The sequence below is a fragment of the Lithobates pipiens genome, unplaced genomic scaffold, assembly GCF_037356315.1.
Source record: "Lithobates pipiens isolate NorthernLeopardFrog02 unplaced genomic scaffold, aLitPip1_a1.2 Scaffold_8, whole genome shotgun sequence".
In the NCBI taxonomy this organism is placed as follows: domain Eukaryota; kingdom Metazoa; phylum Chordata; class Amphibia; order Anura; family Ranidae; genus Lithobates; species Lithobates pipiens.
Window position 1 is genome coordinate 208,220,906 of NW_027507903.1, and position 18,406 is coordinate 208,239,311.

The following is an 18,406-nucleotide window of genomic DNA, read 5'->3' on the forward strand; positions in this document are numbered from 1 at the left end:
ATTTTGCAAGCAGAATTTTAACTTCTCTCTGGACAGTCTCATGGCTTTAATATGGACTCTCTTATGCATATGATTGCACTGCATGATATAAAAACAAAAAGTGTTATTTGTACTGTATTTATTGGAGTTTATAGCACTGCCTATATAGGTTTCTTGTACCCTGATTGAGCTTTATGGTAGCAGCTTTAGCCCTAACTGGCCACATATTATTCCGATTAAGGAATTCATTCTTTTTCACCTAATCCAGAAGTGCTTATTTAAGTAGGAATAGGCACAGTTTTCTACATATTTTCTTTATCTTTTAAATAAACGCTGATCTGCAAACGGCAAGCTCCTAATCTGCAGATTTTTCTTGGATCCTCAGAAAGTAATGAAGCCACTGGCCTTGCTATGGCAAGCAGTGAGAACAAATATAGTTTTATGGCTCACTTGTCTTTTGCTGAAGTCTGGAACCATAAAATACTCCTTTAGGATTGAGAATGGTATGAGAAGTCTATTGGTCTTCTCTACATACTATGAACCTGGAAGTGATCAGGGAGACTCTAGACTAATTTGAAAATGAAATCAAAACTGGCTATATATATATATATATATATATATACATATATAGTTTAGTGATTGAAAAATAATGTTCTAGCACTATCCAGGGATTTTAATAGACACACAAAAAAACTCCATTCCAGCAGGTGACACAAATACCTTATGCACACACAGACATTAGATATGCTGCTCCTAGGGGTGTCTGGCAGTTTTTTTCTCCTGTATCTAAACTCCCCTGTGTATTAGCACATGTGACCATGCATACAAAGGCATTTAGAGGTGGAAGAAAAACCCCACAGCCAGGAGCAGCAGCGTTTTGGTGGGGGGGGGGGAATTTTTGACGTGCCTAAACAAACACAGGTAAATGCACTTAAGCAATAATACATTTCAGTGGCCAGAATAAAATGTTATTCTGGCCAATAAAAAGGAATTAATGCCCAAGCGCTTTACACACCTAAACTTGTTACTGGAGTTTAAAGGTATTTTCTCTGCCGAAACTTTGCTGCCAGCAGGGGTCAGGGGTCTAGGGGTAGTTGGCAAAATGTCCAGTGTGCATGAGGCCTAAAAGCTAAACTGAAATATGTTTCTGCTTGGCGCCAATGTGCCAAAACTGGGGAGAGGATTCTCATTAGGCTGTGAAGATCCAGCATTGGACTGAAACCCCAAGCCCACTCAAAAAAATTATTTTCTGAGTAAAGTTCCACATTAAACTAAAGAAGTCCTGCTAAATCACTTTTGGTTGGCCCCTTTTGCAAGCATTGCTATGTAAAACATTAAAAATAAGTGTCTATGCTGTTTCCAGTAATACTGTCTCACCCTGCTCTGCACATGCTCACTATTTCTATGTCGAGTTTGTAGAGGCCGATCTGCGGACAGCCTTAAAGCGGAATTAAACCCTCCTATCCTTTACAGCCAAGGAAGCTGCTTCTGTTTGATCTGCAACTGCCATGGTGTTGCACATAAGATCAGTTATGACCCCAGCCATTTGATGGTTTGACAATTAGCAATCTTAGCATTCCAGGAATGTAACCGTTTTTTTGAAAGTGTTAAATCAATGGTTTTAGTTCCACTGCAGGGCTCTGGGCTTCAACAAAATGGCAGCCTCCAGCAAGAAAAAAAATAACAGGAGCAATACTGGAGGCAATTTATGTCACACTAATTTTGGTAGCATAAATTACTTTGTTCCTTACTGAAGAACATTATTTTTGATCAAGTTGTTATGTGTAAAGTTCCACTTTAAGGAAGAATCATTCTTCAAAAATGTTTGAGAATGGCAGTAAAATAGTTGTAACATCACCTGCTCTTTTCATGACCTAGGCTCATTTGGAACAGCTGGCAGAGTATGCAACCAGTCATCACGTGGAATGGATAGTTGTGAGGTCATGTGCTGTGGAAGAGGATACGATACAGCTCGCATTACTAAAATGGTAAAGTGTGAATGTAAGTTTCACTGGTGCTGTGCTGTGCGCTGTAAAGACTGTCTGGAGACTGTGGACGTGTACACATGTAAAGACACCAAAGATGCATCCTGGAGGGAAAAAATTTAGGTGTCCAGGTCACTGTTCTACCTTCTCTGAAGACATATGTGCTGTAAATAACTGTGGATTGAAGAGTTGCTCTATTCCTTTATACCACTTTTAAATTATAATAACTTATATTGTAAATAGAGTCTTTATTGCAACAGTTACTAAAATATATTTGAGCTGTCTGTTAAAGATGTGTAATTTTCAGTAATGTATACTCCAAAATATGTATCGTCTACTTGTGCTCACACAGAAAATACTTGATGGTTGTTTTTATTGAACCTGCCATCAAACAAGGTGATACATTTGTGCTTTCCCAGTACAGAATGTGTGTATCATCTGAAATGGAGACCTGATAGTGCAATCACTTCACACACCAGCAATTTAGTCTTCCTATCTCATCACTTTACATCTGTGAAATAAAAAAAAATTGGGTAAAATTGTCTTGTACATTCTTCATATTTGTAAAATATAACATAAAGCAGTTGCTGTATGTAATTACAAATGTAGCCTTTTAATGAAGGTTAATTAGTGTATGGAAGTCTGGTATGTCCAACATCTGGACTGTGTTGCAGCCTGGTAGTCATTTTTTTCTTTAAAAGTCAGCAGCTACAAATACTGCAGCTTACCTGTCCAGGGCGTTCACAATGTCAGCATCTGCCGATCTGTCCCTCGGGTGGAGGCGCTGGTTCCCTACTGCTCATGCGCAATCCCACTGGTCCCTGCTCTGGGACACCGCTCCCTTGCTGGGGGACACGGACAGAGGAGGCGCCGGATATGGCATAGATATCTGCAGATACTGCGGCTATCTATGCCCGGAAGTGGGAGCAAATAGCTGGATTATACAGTATTCCGAAAAGTGGAAGTTTCATTTTGGGGTGGAACGCTGCTTTAAATTGATTTACACCTAACTGCAACAGTTACTTTGATGCTCTTTTATTATTATAGCCCATGCCAATGTGCAGAATTAAAGTATTGTGATGCAAACTTTCTGCAATGAGAAATCACCAACAGACATAAATGAAGCATTACGATTTGTGCTAGTTGCTTTCTACAACAAAAAGTCATATAAAGCAGGTGACAGTTCACACAATTTTAAATCATGTACTTTGTATGCAAATGGTGGTGAAACTTCACATAAAGTAATTTTATAGGCATATTGATTTATTACCCACATGTGGCCTGCAGAGGTTAGTTCTAATGCTACTACCATGAAAGAAATCCACGCTTTTACATTTTAACAAGCAGTGGACCCACTTATGTTTTTTTTTGTTTTGTTTTTAAACAGCTCAATATAACTACCAGGGAGTGGCATGAAACCCTTAGTACCTTGCTTTAGATGTATTTACGAAGCTGATTCTTGAAAGTTATGGGACACCGAGTAGGGAATGTTGTGGAAGAGTTCCAAAGGTCTTCCTCTTATTGCTCACACATAGCACTGAGACGGCTTCTTTTTCTGTTCAGCCACAAGAATGAACTTCAGTCATTAGTATTGTTAGCGGATATAGAGCATTATCTTCTGTAGGAATTGAACTAAAATTATTAGATTGGCCGGACACCAAAAATATTTGTATGGTGATGAAGTACCACATTATAAATTCAATAAAACGTGTTGCTGCCATACACAAAAGTTTTATTTTAAAGAATCGTTTTCTGCTCCTGAAGGCAAAATATAGCAGAACTGAACATCATGTTTTCCCATTAACAACAAAAACAATTTGTTTCTGAGAACAGTCTATTCTTTTTAGGTAATTGGTCTTCTGTTAGTCATGCGGCTGAGTTGTTGTGTTCATCTTGTAGTGCTGCAAAAGTGTCAGATTCGAGTAAGTTGGTGCCACAAACTGGAGGGGAGTATGCTTTCCACTTTCTCCATGACAAAGTTTAAAGGTGCAAACAAGGTGCTCAGGAACTGTTAAGAAAATTAAAAAAGATTAGAATGAGGCAGAACAAAAATTTTCAAAAGTTTTAAAAAAACAAAACAGTACTGTTCTCATAAAACACAGCTTCACTTTAAGGGATTTTTATTTTTTTTCTTAACACAAATGCATTAATGCACTCAGTATGCTAGTGTACATTGTGTAGGGGCAGTGTCATTATGAATCACACCTAACTCTTTGCACCACAGCATGCTGCATTTTTACACAGCGCACACAGAAAAATTCTTGTTTTCCATGTGCTCTAGCATTGATCTATGCAGATCAATAGAGATAGTGTGAAAATTCCGGATAGAGTAGGGTAGTGTTTTTCAACCTTTTTCTGTCTCAAGGCACCCCAATTCACAGTGCTGTGTGTCAGGAACGTGTGAGCGTAATCACACATGATGCAGACATTTCCTGGTAAGTTAAAATTCCCATTATCTTAATCATACAGCACTGGACAGGAAATCATAGACCAGGGGTCTCCAAACTTTTCAAAGAGCCAGTTTACTGTTCTTCAGACTTGGGGGGGGGGGGGGGCTGGATTGTGGCCAGTGGGAGTAGACAATGTCCCAGGCCCAGCATCAGTGAGAATAAACATGGCCTCGGGGTTGTTGGTCAGTAGGAGGAGGAATACTACACCACGATTGGTATCAGTGAATGAATAACTTGTATAGCGCTACAACTGAGAACTGGAACACCTCAAGGCGCTTGATCCGTCCTTTCCTGCTTCTTAGAAGGAGGTGGGTCTTGAGTTTTTTTCTGAAGGCCTGATGGTCTTCTTCCATGCAGATATTAGAGAGTAGAGTGCTTCATAGCCGTGGTCCTTGGACTGCGAATCTTCGTTCTCCCTTTGATTTGTAGCAGGATTTAGGGATGACTAGGAGGTTTTGGTTAGTTGATCGGAGGCTGTGATTGGGTGTGTAGTGTTTTATTTTCTCGCATAGGTATTGGGGAGCGTTTCCTTGTGTGCATTTGTGGGTGAGGCAGAGGGTCTTGAAAGTGATCCGATCCTTTATGGTTAGCCAACGTAGGGTCCTTAGGGATGGGGAGATTTATTCCCAGGGTTTTTTTTTTCCTGTGACTAGTCTTGCTGCTGTGTTTTGGAGGACTTGTAGGCATGCAATCTGGTATTTGGGTAGTCCAATGTAGAGGGAGTTTGTGTAGTCGAGTCGGGAATTGATGATTGTTCCAACTACTACTGCTTTTTCTTTTTCCGGAACGAAGGGGATGAGTCTACGTAGCAGGCGGAGAAGATGGTAAGATCTACTGAATACTGATCCTATTTGTGCATCCATCGACATCTGAGTCGAAGAGGACTCAGACTTTTGGCTTTGGTGCTTGGGGAGATGGTCTGTCCAAGGATGGTGGGTGGTGGCCAAGGGGTCTTAGTTTTTGTGTTTGCGTTGAGGAGAAGAAGCTCCGTTTTGGATCCATTGAGTTTGAGGGAGCTTGTGGTCATCAAGTCATGCATCAATGTGAGGCATTTTTCTAGTTCCTGGTATTGGACATTTTGTCCGGTGATGCGAAAGTAGAGTTGAGTGTCATCCGCGTATGAATGGAAGCATAGGTCTGTTTTCCTGATGATTTTGAGGAGAGAGCGGATGTAGATGTTGAAGAGCATGGGTGACAGGGGTGATCCTTGATGGACTCCATACGAAATTTCCTGCGTTTCAGATGTGAAGGCTCTTAGTTTCACTGTCTGTGAGCGATTACCTAAGAAGGATGCGAACCATGGTAGATCGGAATCTTGACTCCTGCTACTTCTTTGAGGCGTATGAGCAGAGTATTGTGGTCCACTGTGTCGAACGTTGCACTGAGGCCCAGAAGTACCAGGAGACATGATTCTCCGTCATTTGCTGCTTCCAGGGCGTCATCCCATATTTTGAGAAGTGCCATGGCCTGGACGGAAGCCTGATTGAAGTGGGTCCAAGAGTTTGTGTGTGTCCAGATGGAGTTGTAGCTGCTGTACTACTGCTTTTTCCATAATTTTGGAGATGGTGTTCAAGCTTGTTACCAGTCTGCGGTAGTTAGGGTCTTTGGGGTCAAGGTTCGGTTTCTTTAGTAGGGGTTTGATTATGCCTTAATTGAGGGCGGTCGGAACAATCCCTTCTTTGAACGACTATTATACTGATTATAACTGTGTTATAGCAGGAGCCAAGATGTCGGAACATTCTTTCAGGAGTTTTGTGGGAATTATGTCATTGGGTGAAGTGCTGTCTCGGAGGCTTCTGATGATGTTTGTGGTGGTGTCAGTGGTGATCAGGATCAGCGAAAAATTTGGTGATTGTGTGATGTTCGAATTGATTTCCTCTTTTTGCTTTCGTTGAATCAGGTTGGTTGTTTTTTTTGTTGAATTACCTTCCGAATGTTGTCGCTTTTGTTGATAAAAAAAATCCGATAACTCGTTGCAGAAATCTTGCGTTTCATTTGCAGGGGGCTCTAAACAGGCAGGGTTCGTAGTCTGGGTGACTAGTTTGAAAAGTTCACGAGGGCGGTTTAGTAATAGTACCTCATTGTTGGTTTCAATATCATTAATTATAGTGGGCTGACTAGTGCCCCATCATTCATGTCAGTGGAAGAAATTGTGCCTAATATCTTTGGGAGGAACATTGCCCCAAGGGCCGGATAAAGGCTAGCAAAAGCCCTCGGCCGCTGGAAACCAATTTCATAGACCATGCGATGTCCTCAAGCAATAACGTGATGGGTAGCCAACAATAAAACAAACTGGCCCACAAAAACAGACCCGAAACACTCAGATGACATCGTGTAGAACCTTGCAGCCAAAGCTTGTATCAGCAGAAGCCTAAACATCTACCCTGTAAAAAGACGGTATAAATACAAATGCTTATATTAAAATCGGTTCAAACGTTTTTTTTTTTTTGAAGAACTGAAACTGATCTGAAGGTGGCGGGCACTCAATGTCCGCCAGCACCTACCGATTGTCAGTCAGAGATGCAGAACAGAGATCTGCCTATGTAAACAAGTCAGAGTGTCATTCTGACAGGGGAGGGAGGATTCTGTGTTCCTGCAAAGCAGGGAGTAAAAGCCATCTCTTCGCCTAGTGAAAGCAACACACATACACTGGTTAGGCACACATTTAACCCTTTGATTGCCCTAGACGTTTAACCCCTTCCCAGCCAGTGTCATCAGTACAGTGACCGTGCATATTTTTAGCACTGATCACTGTATTAGTTTTACTGGTTCCCACAAAGTGTCAAAAGTGTCTGATTGCCGCAAATTTCAGTATATATCCGTATAACATTTGCGTAAACCAATCAATATGCGCTTATTGGAATAATTTTTTTTCTAACAAAAACATGTAGCAGAATATATATTGGCCTAAATTTATGAAGAAATTCGATTTTTTTTCTATTTTTATTGGATATGTTTTATAGCAGAAAGAAAAAATATTTATTTTTTCCAAAGTCGCTTTTTTTTTTTAGTTTGTAGCGCAAAAACAGCCCCCCCCCCCCCCCCCCAAAAAAAACACAGTGGTGATCAAATACCACCAAAAGAAAGATTGTTGTGTGGAAAACAAGTGACATTTTATTGTGGTACAGCTTTGCATGACCGTGCAATTGTCAAAGTAATGCAGTGCCATATAGCAAAACGTGGCCTGGTCATGGGGGGGTGTTGGGGGGGGTAGTAAATCTTCCGGAGGTCAAGTGGTTAAAAAATAACACAGAGAATGCTATTTGAGCACAAAACCAGCAGGATCCACTACCGGGATAGACCGTTTTCCTTAAAATCCTTTTCCATAGGATATAAAACTCTACAAAGAGTTTTGGAAGAATAAATATATTTTTAGGATTGCTTTTGTAGACTTTGCCTATACAGGCTCCATGGGCAGTAGGAGATTCCAGTGCTGCTAAGCAGTCTTAGTTGATTAGCAATCATCACATCAGTAAGTGTTTTATAAAATGCAGGTGAAAATTTCTCTGCAGTATCCTCTTCTTCATCCACTCTACCTTCTCCAGTACCTTCTTTCAAGGCGTTGAAGTACATATTCCTAAATAGATTCAATTGTTGTGAAATGCTAATGTGAAAGAAGCCTAAGAGAGAAAATTGAGGGACTATATTTGTCCTGTCAGGGAGTTCTCACTTTCTGTGCCAGAGTCAACAGTCCAGAAGTAATTAGCACAGCAGTTGTCACTAGAACAGATTCCCACTTACCACCATTGCTCCCATTCTGTTCCTGTGACAACTCAAAAATATTGGATTTCTTATCATTTCAATAGCAGAGATAATGGTCAATCAGCCCAATAGTGAGGGTGAACCTCCAGTGGGGACACAGAGGGAACATTTATTAAAACTGGAGCACTCAGAATCTGGTGCATGTATCCCTTCTTCTCTACCTCAGAGGTGGCGATAGTAAGTAGAGAAGAGGGAAATGACCGCAACGTGAGGAGGAAGGCAGGCGCGCGCGCACACAGATCAGCCTAGTCTGATGAATCCTTTTACATCATGCGGATGGCCTTTGGTGTGACATTTACTTGGGGAAGAGATGACACCAGGATGAACCGTGGACAATGAAGGTGTGATGCTTTGAGCAATTTTATACTGCGAAGGCTTTGGTCCTGCCATTCACTTGGATTCTACTTGACACATACCACCTAAATAAACATGGTCACCCCTTCCTGGAAATGGTATTTCTGAAGGCAGTTTCAAGTCCAATCTATGGAGCCCCCATTTCACAACTTACAGGACTTAAGGCCCCTTTTGTGCTGCAGAGATGTTAAAACAGCGCTAAAGCGCTGCTCGTTTTTGCAGCACTTTAGCAGTGTTTCTGTGGCGCTCTTCGGTCGATAGCAGGTGGTTTTAACCTTAAAAGAAAGAGTTCCATTTTGCAGCACTTTCAAAGCGCTGATCATTCACTGCACAGAATGTGAGGCAGTTTTCAGGTGCTTTTTATAGGCCATTTCAAGTGTTAAAATGCCTGAAAATTGCCTCACTGTGAAAAGGGTCTAAAGGATCTGCTATTGATGGCTTGATGACACCTTCAGAGGTCTAGTGGAATCTATGCCCCAACAGGCCAGGGCAAATGGGGGACCTACTCTATCTTAGATGTGTGATTATAAAGTTATGGCCAATATATATTATACATATATATACACACACACACACACACACACACACACACACACACACACACACACACACACACACACCCACACACCCCCTATAGCCACTAATAGTTGGGTACCTTTAAGCCTTAAAAAAAATACCCTAATGCTTAAGGGACCACTAGACCCCAATATATTCCTGTTAACAACAAATGAATGGTCCTCTTACATAGGTATTTCATCAACTTTTTATTTTTTTAACTCATTTAGTTAACTTTTCCATTTTACTGTGCATTCGGTCGTATTTCTGCCCATGATTTTGCAAGATCGACACAAATCCCACTTACTCTACACATCTCAACCATTCACTGGGCATTGCATTCACTTCTCTTCCACGTCACAGAAGAGAAGTGCAAATGTTAATAAACCGTCTCTCCTCTGAGAGCTTTATATGCAGTGAAGGGCTGCGATGTGCAAATGTCCTCTACATCACAGTTTAATAAAAATTTTCACCTTAGTGTAGATGGCAACAACGCAAGTATCAAGAAAAAAGTCACATTGACAGATATTAAATAAAAAGCAGATGATGTACCATCGAAAGCCCAAATATTTTGGAGCGTTTGCAGTCTTTACTTTGATCAGTTAGTTCTGGGATATTTATACCTTCTGATAGCATGTTGTATGTGTGATACATATTCATCTACATATTTTTGGTTAAAAAAAAAAATTGCAATAAACGTTTATTGATTGGTTTGCGCAAAAGTTATAGCGTCTACAAAATAGGGGATAGTTTTATGGCATTTTTATTAATTTTTTTTGTTTTTTTTTTACTAGTAATGGTGGCGATCAGCAATTTTTATCGTGACTGACATTATGGCGGACATATCGGACACTTTTGCCACTATTTTGGGACCATTCACATTTATACAGATTTCAGTGCGATTATAAATGCATGGATTACTGTGTAAATGTGACTGGCGGTGAAGGGGTTAACACTAGGTGGCGCTGTAGTGGTTAAGTGTGCCCTAGGGAGTGATTCTAACTGTATGGGGATGGGCTACGTGTGACATATCACTGATCACCGCTCCCGATTACAGGGAGTTGTGATCAGTGTCACTAGGCAGAACGGGGAAATGCTTGTTTACATCAGCATTTTCCCTTTCTTCCTCTCCGTGTGACGATTGCGGGTATCCCCGCGGACTGAGTCCACAGGATCCGCAGTCTGACTTACAGAGCTTGCGGCGGGCACGCACGCCTGCTATACAGACCTCGCGATATTTCTTGCAGCGGAGCCAACCTGCCGCAGTAAAACTGAGGCGGCTGGTCGACAAGCGGTTAACCACTTCCCATCCTGAACAATTCTGCCACTTAACTCCTACATGTAAAAAAAAATTAAAAATTTCTAGAAAATTTCTCAAAATCCTGAAACATTATATATGTTTTTATTAGCAGAGACCCTAGGGAATAAAATAGTGGTTGTTGCAACTTTTTATATCACATGGTATTTGCACAGAGATTTTTGAAATGATGAGGTTACGCCAAGTAAATAGATACCTAGCATGCCAAGCTTTAAAATTGCATACACTCGTGGAATGGCGCCAACCTTTGGTACCTAAAAAATCTCCACCGGGACTCCGGGTTTTTTTTTTTTTTTTAAAAGCCAGCAGCTACAAATACTGCAGCTGCTGACTTTTAAAATAGTGACACTTACCTGTCCAGCGCGCCCGCGATGTCGGCACCCGAAGCCAATCTCTAGATCGTCTCTCGGGTCCTGCCGCCGCCATCTTGGGTATGGGAATCAGGAAATGGAGCCTTTCGGCTTAATTTCCCGGTTCCCTACTGCGCATGCGCGAGTCGCGCTGCGCAATAAGGACGGTCCCCGCTGCCTCTGGGATCTGTGTGTTTCCCAGCAGGCAGCGGGGCACTTGCGGAAAGGGGCGGGCACTTGTGGAAAGGGGCGTAATCTACGCCCCTTTCCGCAGAGAGCTATCCCGGAAGTGGGTGCAGATACCTGTACTGTACAGGTATCTGCACCCCCCTCCCCCCTGAAAGGTGCCAATTGTGGCGCCGGAGGGGGGGAGGGTTCCGATGAGCGTAAGGTCCACTTTAGGGTGGACCTCCGCTTTAAAATTGTTTACAGGTTACCCGTTTATAGTTAGAGAAGGTCTTAGAGCAAGAGCAACAATTCTAGCCCAACGCACAAGGCAATACCTCACATGTGTGATTTGAACTCCATTTACATATGTGGGCACGACTTGTGTATGCCGACGCTTCTGTTTATTTTATTTTACTTTTTTTTTTTTACACTTTCTCTTTAAAAAAAAAACATTTTTGTTTTCACTTTTATTCCTATTACAAGGAATGTAAACATCCCTTGTAATAGGAATAATGTGTGACAGGTCCTCTTTTTGTAGGATAAGACCCCACATCTCTCCTTCAGGCTAGAAAGGCTGAGCTAAAAATAAATAAATAAATAAAATCAAAAAAATCTCGCGTACCTGCCATTGTTTACTTTCACTGGTCCGGACGTGATGACATAAGGCCGTGCCCGGGTCTCCAAGGGTCATAGAGATGAATGGGGACCATCTGGTCTCCGGAAATCTCTAGGCTTAATTTCCGGGGGTGATTAAATTGTTCAACTCACCGATCGCAGGGGCAAGCCAGGAGAAGAACCGGAGGATGTCGCCTTACCCCGCCTGTAAGAACGATCAAGCGGCTGAACTGTCTCTATGATTTTTCTTATGGTGCACAGAATCGCCAGCTGAAAAAAATGATATCTGAATAATGCCTGTAGCAGCAGGCATCATTCAGATATCCTCTCGCAAAATCCAGGAAGTCATATGATGGCCTACAGGGGGAAGTGGTTAATGTACTAAAAATTGATCTGCGTGTTGGGATGATATTCACAATATATTAGGACACACTGTAAACTACTTACTTAAAAGTACCCCAATATCTATAATCTACCACTGGAAACTTGTTTGAATCAAAACGTAGAACATTTCCTATACTGTACTCCTGTATACATAATTTGTGTTTTAACGTACCGAATTTTACCAAGCATTAGATTTAAATAAACCAAAACACATAACAGGTTGTGGTACGCCAATATCAAGGTAAGACATACTTACAGCTTTTGCAAAAACTCCCATGAGTTCTGGGAACTGATGTGTGAGAAGAGCCAGCATAGCTGTGAAAGAGCATAGGCCCGCTGTGAAGAGTATGAAGAAAGGAAGTTCTTTCTTTGGATAGACTGAAACTTCATGAAATGCTAAAAACAAAGAACAAGGATTTAAGGGGTTACTTTTGAAAAATGAAAACACCATTAAAAAGCAGTATTTGTTTGGCACTCGAGCTGTGCGACAAGAAGCACACATTTCTTTTAGGATATTGCACCAAGTCAATGCTCTACAAACACAGAAGGTTTGCAAGAGGAAAGCAACATCCAGTGCATTGGCCATCTCTTGAAAACACAACATAGTTTTACACCGACATACACACAAATGTGTATGATAATGTGGACACTTTGACAATGTAGTGCAGGAACCAGTGATAGGGATGAGGGCACGTCTAACCTCCACTCTTATGTAAACCACCTGAATCATCAGATCCTAAGGTTTACTTTACAGCTTTAAATATACCACTGCATTGCTTTAACCACTTCAATACAGGGCACTTAAACACCTTCCTGCCCAGACCAATTTTGAGCTTTCAGCGCTGTCGCACTTTGAATGACAATTGCGCGGTCATGCTACACTGTACCCAAATGAAATTTTTATCATTTTTTCCCCACAAATAGAGCTTTCTTTTGGTGGTATTTGATCACCTCTGCGGTTTTTATTTTTTGTGCTACAAATAAAAAAATACCGAAAATTTTGAAAAAAAAAAATGTTTTTTTTTTTTGTTTCAGTTTCAAAACTTTGTAAATAAGTACGTTTTCTCCTTCACGGATGGGCACTGATGGGCACCAATGAAGTGGCACTGATGAGTCGGCATTGATGGACACCGATAGGCGGCACTGATAGGCGGCACGGATGGGCGACACGGATGGACACTGATAGGTGGCACAAATTGGCACTGATAGCTGGCACGTATTGGCATGGATGGGCGGCACAGATGGGCATGGGTAGGCGGCACAGATGGGCATGGGTAGGCGGCACAGATGGGCATTGATAGGCGGCACAGATGGGCATGGGTGGGCACTGATAGGCGGCACAGGTGGGCACTGATAGGCGGCACAGGTGGGCACTCATTAGCGGCACAGGTGGGCACTCATTAGCGGCACAGGTGGGCACTCATTAGCGGCACAGGTGGGCACTCATTAGCGGCACAGGTGTTATACTGTACTAATGGATGCCAATCAGTGCCAAACAATAATGCATGCCAATCAGTGATGCCCATTGTGGGCACTGATTGCCATCCATTATGGGCACTGATTGGCATCCATTGTGCCTGACTGGCATCCCTGGTGGTCTAGGGAGGATTACCTCTGCTGGGCATCCCTGGTGGTCTGGTGGCGTCCCTGGTGGTCCAGTGTGGGCATCCTCGGGGGGGCTGTGCTGATAATCGATCAGCACAGACCCCCCCTGTCAGAGGAGCAGCCGATCGGCTCTCCTCTACTCGCGTCTGACAGACGCGAGTGAGGAAAAGCCGATCACCGGCTCTTCCCATTTATTGGATTGGACACGGCTGATCACGTGGTAAAGAGTCTCCGTCGGAGACTCTTTACCGAGATCGTAGTTGCCGGGTGTCAGACTGACACCCCGCAACAACGATCGCCGCGATGCGCGCCCCCGGGGGCGCGCAGCGGCTCATAATCCTGATCACGTCATATGACGTCCGGTTAGGATTATGAAACCACTTTGCCGCCGTCTATTTGTAATAGGGTGGGCGGCAAGTGGTTAAAGTGGTTGTATACTCGATTTTTAAACTTACCTACAGGAAAGCCTATAATAAGGCTTACCTGTAGGTAAAAAAAATATCTCCTAAACCTGTACGGTTTAGGAGATATCCCCCTCGGTATGCGCCGCTGACTGCAGCGGCGCATGCGCACAAGGGGATTCTCGGCCTGAAAATCCGTCAGTGGCCGGCGGCCGGAATGAAATCTCCCGCGCGCATGCGCGGGAGTGACGATATCGCGGCTCTGGCCACTCACAGCGCCGGAGCCGCGATACCCGGAAGAAACGACAAGGGAGCATGTCAGCTCCCTCGGCGTGGATCGGGCCAGATGTCGGGGCCTCGTTCTAAGGTAAGCATTTCATAATGAGCTAGTATGCGGTGCATACTAGCTCATTATGCCTTTTGCTTTGCAGGTTTAAAAAGAAAAAAAAAATGTGCGGGTTTACTACCGCTTTAATATTTTGCACATAACAGTTGTAATGATAATGGGATGTTGTAAATCAGCCATAAAAATAGTTTTTTTTGTCATACTTGCCTTTAAAATCCCTTTCTTTGATTACATCTGGGACACAGAGTTAGGCTAAAATTCATTACCTACTGGGTTTTACTTCATCTCCAGGTGAATGGACACTACTTCAGTTTTGTAGCAAGCACTGAATCCTCAAAAACGAGGGGAGGAATCTGTGTGACCCATGATGTACTCAAAGAAAGGGATTTTACAGGCAAGTATGATAAAAAAAAAAAAAAAATACTACTTTCTTTTTCATACATCAAGGGACACAGAGTTAAGCTAATATTCATTACCTACTGGGATGTCCCAAAGCAATAGCCTTGAGGGGAGGGAGACACCCTACCAAATAGCCATCAGACCTTATACGGCAGCCGAAAGCCAAATTCTGGGCTGCTCGAATATCCACTTGATAAAATTTGGTAATCGTATGCACTGAAGACCAGGTAGCAGCCTTAAAAAATCTGAGCCATAGATACCCGATGGTGAAAAGCTCAGGAGGTTCCTACACCCCTGGTAGAATGAGCTCTCATCTTAAATGGAGGAGCTTTACGTTTCAGACCATAGGCCTGAATGACCAATTGATGGACCCAATTGGAAGCTGCCTGCCCCTTCTTGGGTCCTTTTGGTAAAACAAAAAAAGGAGTCTGATCCTCTGATCTATGCAGATCTGGACAAATAAACCTCAACTGCCCGGACAACGTCCAAACAATGCAGTTATCTCTCTTCCACTGAACGAGTCTGAGAGAAAAAAAAAGAAGGCAAAATAATGTCCCGATTTAAACGTAAAGGCTGACGCCACTTTTGGCAAAAAGGATGGAACAGGTCATAACAAGACCCTGTCATGGTGAAGGATCAAGTATGGTTCCCTGCACAAAAGGGCCGGCAACTCCGACACCCTTCTAGCCAAGGTGATGGCCTTCAGGAAGGCTAGCTTGCGTGACAGCAAGTCTAATGGAATTTCCTTGATAGGCTCAAATGGTTGTTTCTGTAACACAGACAGCACCAAATTCAAGTCCCAAGGACAAATAGGTGACCTAATGGGGGGAAGCAAACAAGTTGCTCCTTGCATAAAGGTTCAGACCAGCAAATGGGAGGTTAAAGGCCTTTGGAAGAATACTAAGGCCTGAAAACTGACCTCTGATTGTACTCAAAGCCAATCTGATTTCCACAGCTGACTGTAGAAAAGACAGTTCTCCCAATTATGTATTTCTGAGGATGCAATTTTTTGGCTTCACACCAAGCAATACAAGTGTTCCAGATCTTATGATAGATCTTCCTAGCGACAACTTTTCTAGCATTTACTAGGGTAGACACCACTGGTCCTGAGAAGCCATGGTCCTTTAATACCCTGGCTTTAATAGTCATGCCATCAAATTTAAAGACTGTAAATTGGGGTGGAATATAGGACCTTGAGACAGTAGATCAGGGCAACGTGGAAGCGTCAATGGCCCATCTATTGTAAGTCTGGCAATCTCGGGGAACCAGGGCCTTCTGGGCCAGGTTGGTGCCACCAGAATGACTGGAACCCCCTCTCTCCGAATCCTGTGCAACAAATGTGGAAGGAGAGGGATCATGGGGAAAGCAGAGATGATGGCTGAGATAATCTGCCTTTCAGTTCTCTACTCCTGGAATGTGGACTGCCGATAGAATTGGCACATGTCCCTCTGCCCAGGCTAGTTTGTGGTTCACCTTCTCCTGGTACCGCTTTGGTGGTTTATACAGGCCACTGCAGTGTCATTGTCAGACTGAACCCTGATAGGGAAGTCCTGAAGCTTCACCGTCCAGGACCGTAGGGCCAGACGTACTGCCCGTAAATTTCAGGATGTTGATGGGCAGGATCTATTCTGTCTTTGACCATTTCCCCCCCAGCTGTGAGCCCCTCTAGGGTTGCTCCCCAGCCTGAGACCTAGCATCCTGTAGTCAGTACTCTCCAAGTTACCGGGGGGGAAGGATTTTCTCTTTTGCAGGTTCTGATCTTGGAACCACCAATTTAGGCTTAAGCGTGTCCAAGGAGATAAGAACATTGGATAATCCAGGGCTAGTCCTCTTCTGTTCCAAGCCAACAAGATGTCTTCTTGTAGAGGCCTGGAATGGAACTGGGCATAGGGCACTGCCTCAATGGACTACATCATCCTCCCTAGAAGACTCATACAGAGCCGAATGGAGGGTTGTCTGGTGCCCCTTACCTGACGCACCTGTACTTTCAGGCCACAGATCCTTTTATGGGTGACAAAAATACCCTTGCTTGGACCGTATCTAGGATCAGACCTAAATACTTTAGACTTTGAGCTGGTCTCAAGGTTGACTTTTCGGTATTTATGATCCAGCCTAAGTTTCCAAATACTGCACTGTGCAGGTTATGCTCTGTTCTAGATGGACTACATCATCCTCCCTAGAAGACTCATACAGAGCCGAATGGAGGGTTGTCTGGTGCCCCTTACCTGACGCACCTGTACTTTCAGGCCACAGATCCTTTTATGGGTGACAAAAATACCCTTGCTTGGACCGTATCTAGGATCAGACCTAAATACTTTAGACTTTGAGCTGGTCTCAAGGTTGACTTTTCGGTATTTATGATCCAGCCTAAGTTTCCAAATACTGCACTGTGCAGGTTATGCTCTGTTCTAGAGCCTGTAGTGAGTGATCTCTGAGCAGACGGTCGTCCAGATACCCGAGCACCATGAACCCTTGGGCCCTTAAAAGGCCCAGTACTGGTGCTAGGACCTTTGTAAACACCCAGGGAGCTGTAGCAAGCCCGAAGGGTAGAGCCACAAACTGAAAATTACTTTACTCTACTGCAAATCGCAGGAACCTCTGATGAGGCTGAAAGATAGGTACGTGTAAAATACACGTCTTTTATATCGATGGAGGCTAGAAAGTCTCCCATCTGGAGTGAGACTACTACTGAGCAGACAGACTCCATCCGAAAGGACTGGATCAGTAGATACTGGTTCAGGGATCTTAGGTCCAAAATGGGCCTAGTGTCCCTGTCTGGGTTTTGAACCGTAAACAGGTCCGAGTAAAACCCTGCACCCCTTTCGGCTACAGGAACCTCTACAATCACTCCTTAATGCACTAAATGATGTAGTGCCTGAAACAATAAGTCTCTTTTTGGAGGATCCGAGGGAATGCTGGATAATAGAAACCTCTGAGCGGGTACCCCCCGCAACTCCAGCTTGTAACCGCGGGATATAGTTTAGGTGACCCACTCGTCCTGAACTATTGTTCTCCAAATGTCTGCAAAAGTGCAGCAGCCTTCACACCCCCCGCTAAAGTGAGGGTGTCCCCTCAAAAGGAGGGCTTGGTGCTGGGTTAAGAGTTTTGGATCTTTTTCTGGCCCTGGCCTTGCGGCTTGCCCCTGGCTCTAGAACCCTGTTGGCAGCAGAACTGCCTTGGCGCTGAGAAACTTGAGGAAGCAGTCCCTGACTGCTTTTAAATGAGGGATGCCTGGTGCTTTTCTTCACAGGAAGTACTTCCCTCCAGAAATCTTTTAGATATACTTGTCTAAATGATCACCAAATAAACATTCCCCATGAAAGGGGAAACCTGCCAATAACTTTTTACAAGGAAGCTCGGCTGACCAGTTCTTAAGCAACAAAAGTCTGCGCATACAGTGGGGATGGAAAGTATTCAGACCCCCTTAAATTGTTCACTCTTTGTTATATTGCAGCCATTTGCTAAAATCATTTAAGTTCATTTTTTTTTCCTCATTAATGTACACACAGCACCCGATATTGACAGAAAAACACAGAATTGTTGACATTTTTGCAGATTAAAAAAGAAAAACTGAAATATCACATGGTCCTAAGGATTCAGACCCTTTGCTGTGACACTCATATACTTAACTCAAGTGCTGTCCATTTGTTTTGATCATCCTTGAGATGGTTCTACATCTTCATTTGAGTCCAGCTGTGTTTGATTATACTGATTGGACTTGATTAGGGAAGTCAC

General features: G+C 43.2%; 2 protein-coding genes across 9 annotated transcripts in view; one reads left to right on the forward strand and one right to left on the reverse strand.

The window, feature by feature from the left end:
• Nucleotides 1–2,503, forward strand: part of WNT2 (Wnt family member 2) — a 233,456-nt gene extending 230,953 nt beyond the window's left edge. The window contains exon 2 of one of the 2 annotated variants that reach the window (XR_013270697.1): nucleotides 1,858–1,995. Coding sequence is in view for 1 of the 2 variants with exons in the window: in XM_077471742.1 (XP_077327868.1) it covers nucleotides 1,858–2,087 (230 nt within the window). In the remaining variant the exon portion in view is untranslated. Of the gene's footprint in view, nucleotides 1–1,857 lie in introns of both variants that reach the window. The other variant, XM_077471742.1, reaches the window with a different exon arrangement.
• Nucleotides 2,504–3,679: 1,176 nt separating this feature from the next.
• ST7 (suppression of tumorigenicity 7) overlaps nucleotides 3,680–18,406 on the reverse strand; it is a 249,405-nt gene continuing 234,678 nt past the window's right edge. For all 7 annotated transcript variants that reach the window (XM_077471736.1, XM_077471738.1, XM_077471735.1 and 4 more), the window contains 2 exons: nucleotides 12,177–12,316; nucleotides 3,680–3,972 (listed from right to left, as the gene is read on the reverse strand). In XM_077471736.1, coding sequence (XP_077327862.1) covers nucleotides 3,877–3,972; nucleotides 12,177–12,316 — 236 coding nt within the window. In that variant the 3' untranslated portion in view covers nucleotides 3,680–3,876. The remainder of the gene's footprint in view (nucleotides 3,973–12,176; nucleotides 12,317–18,406) is intronic.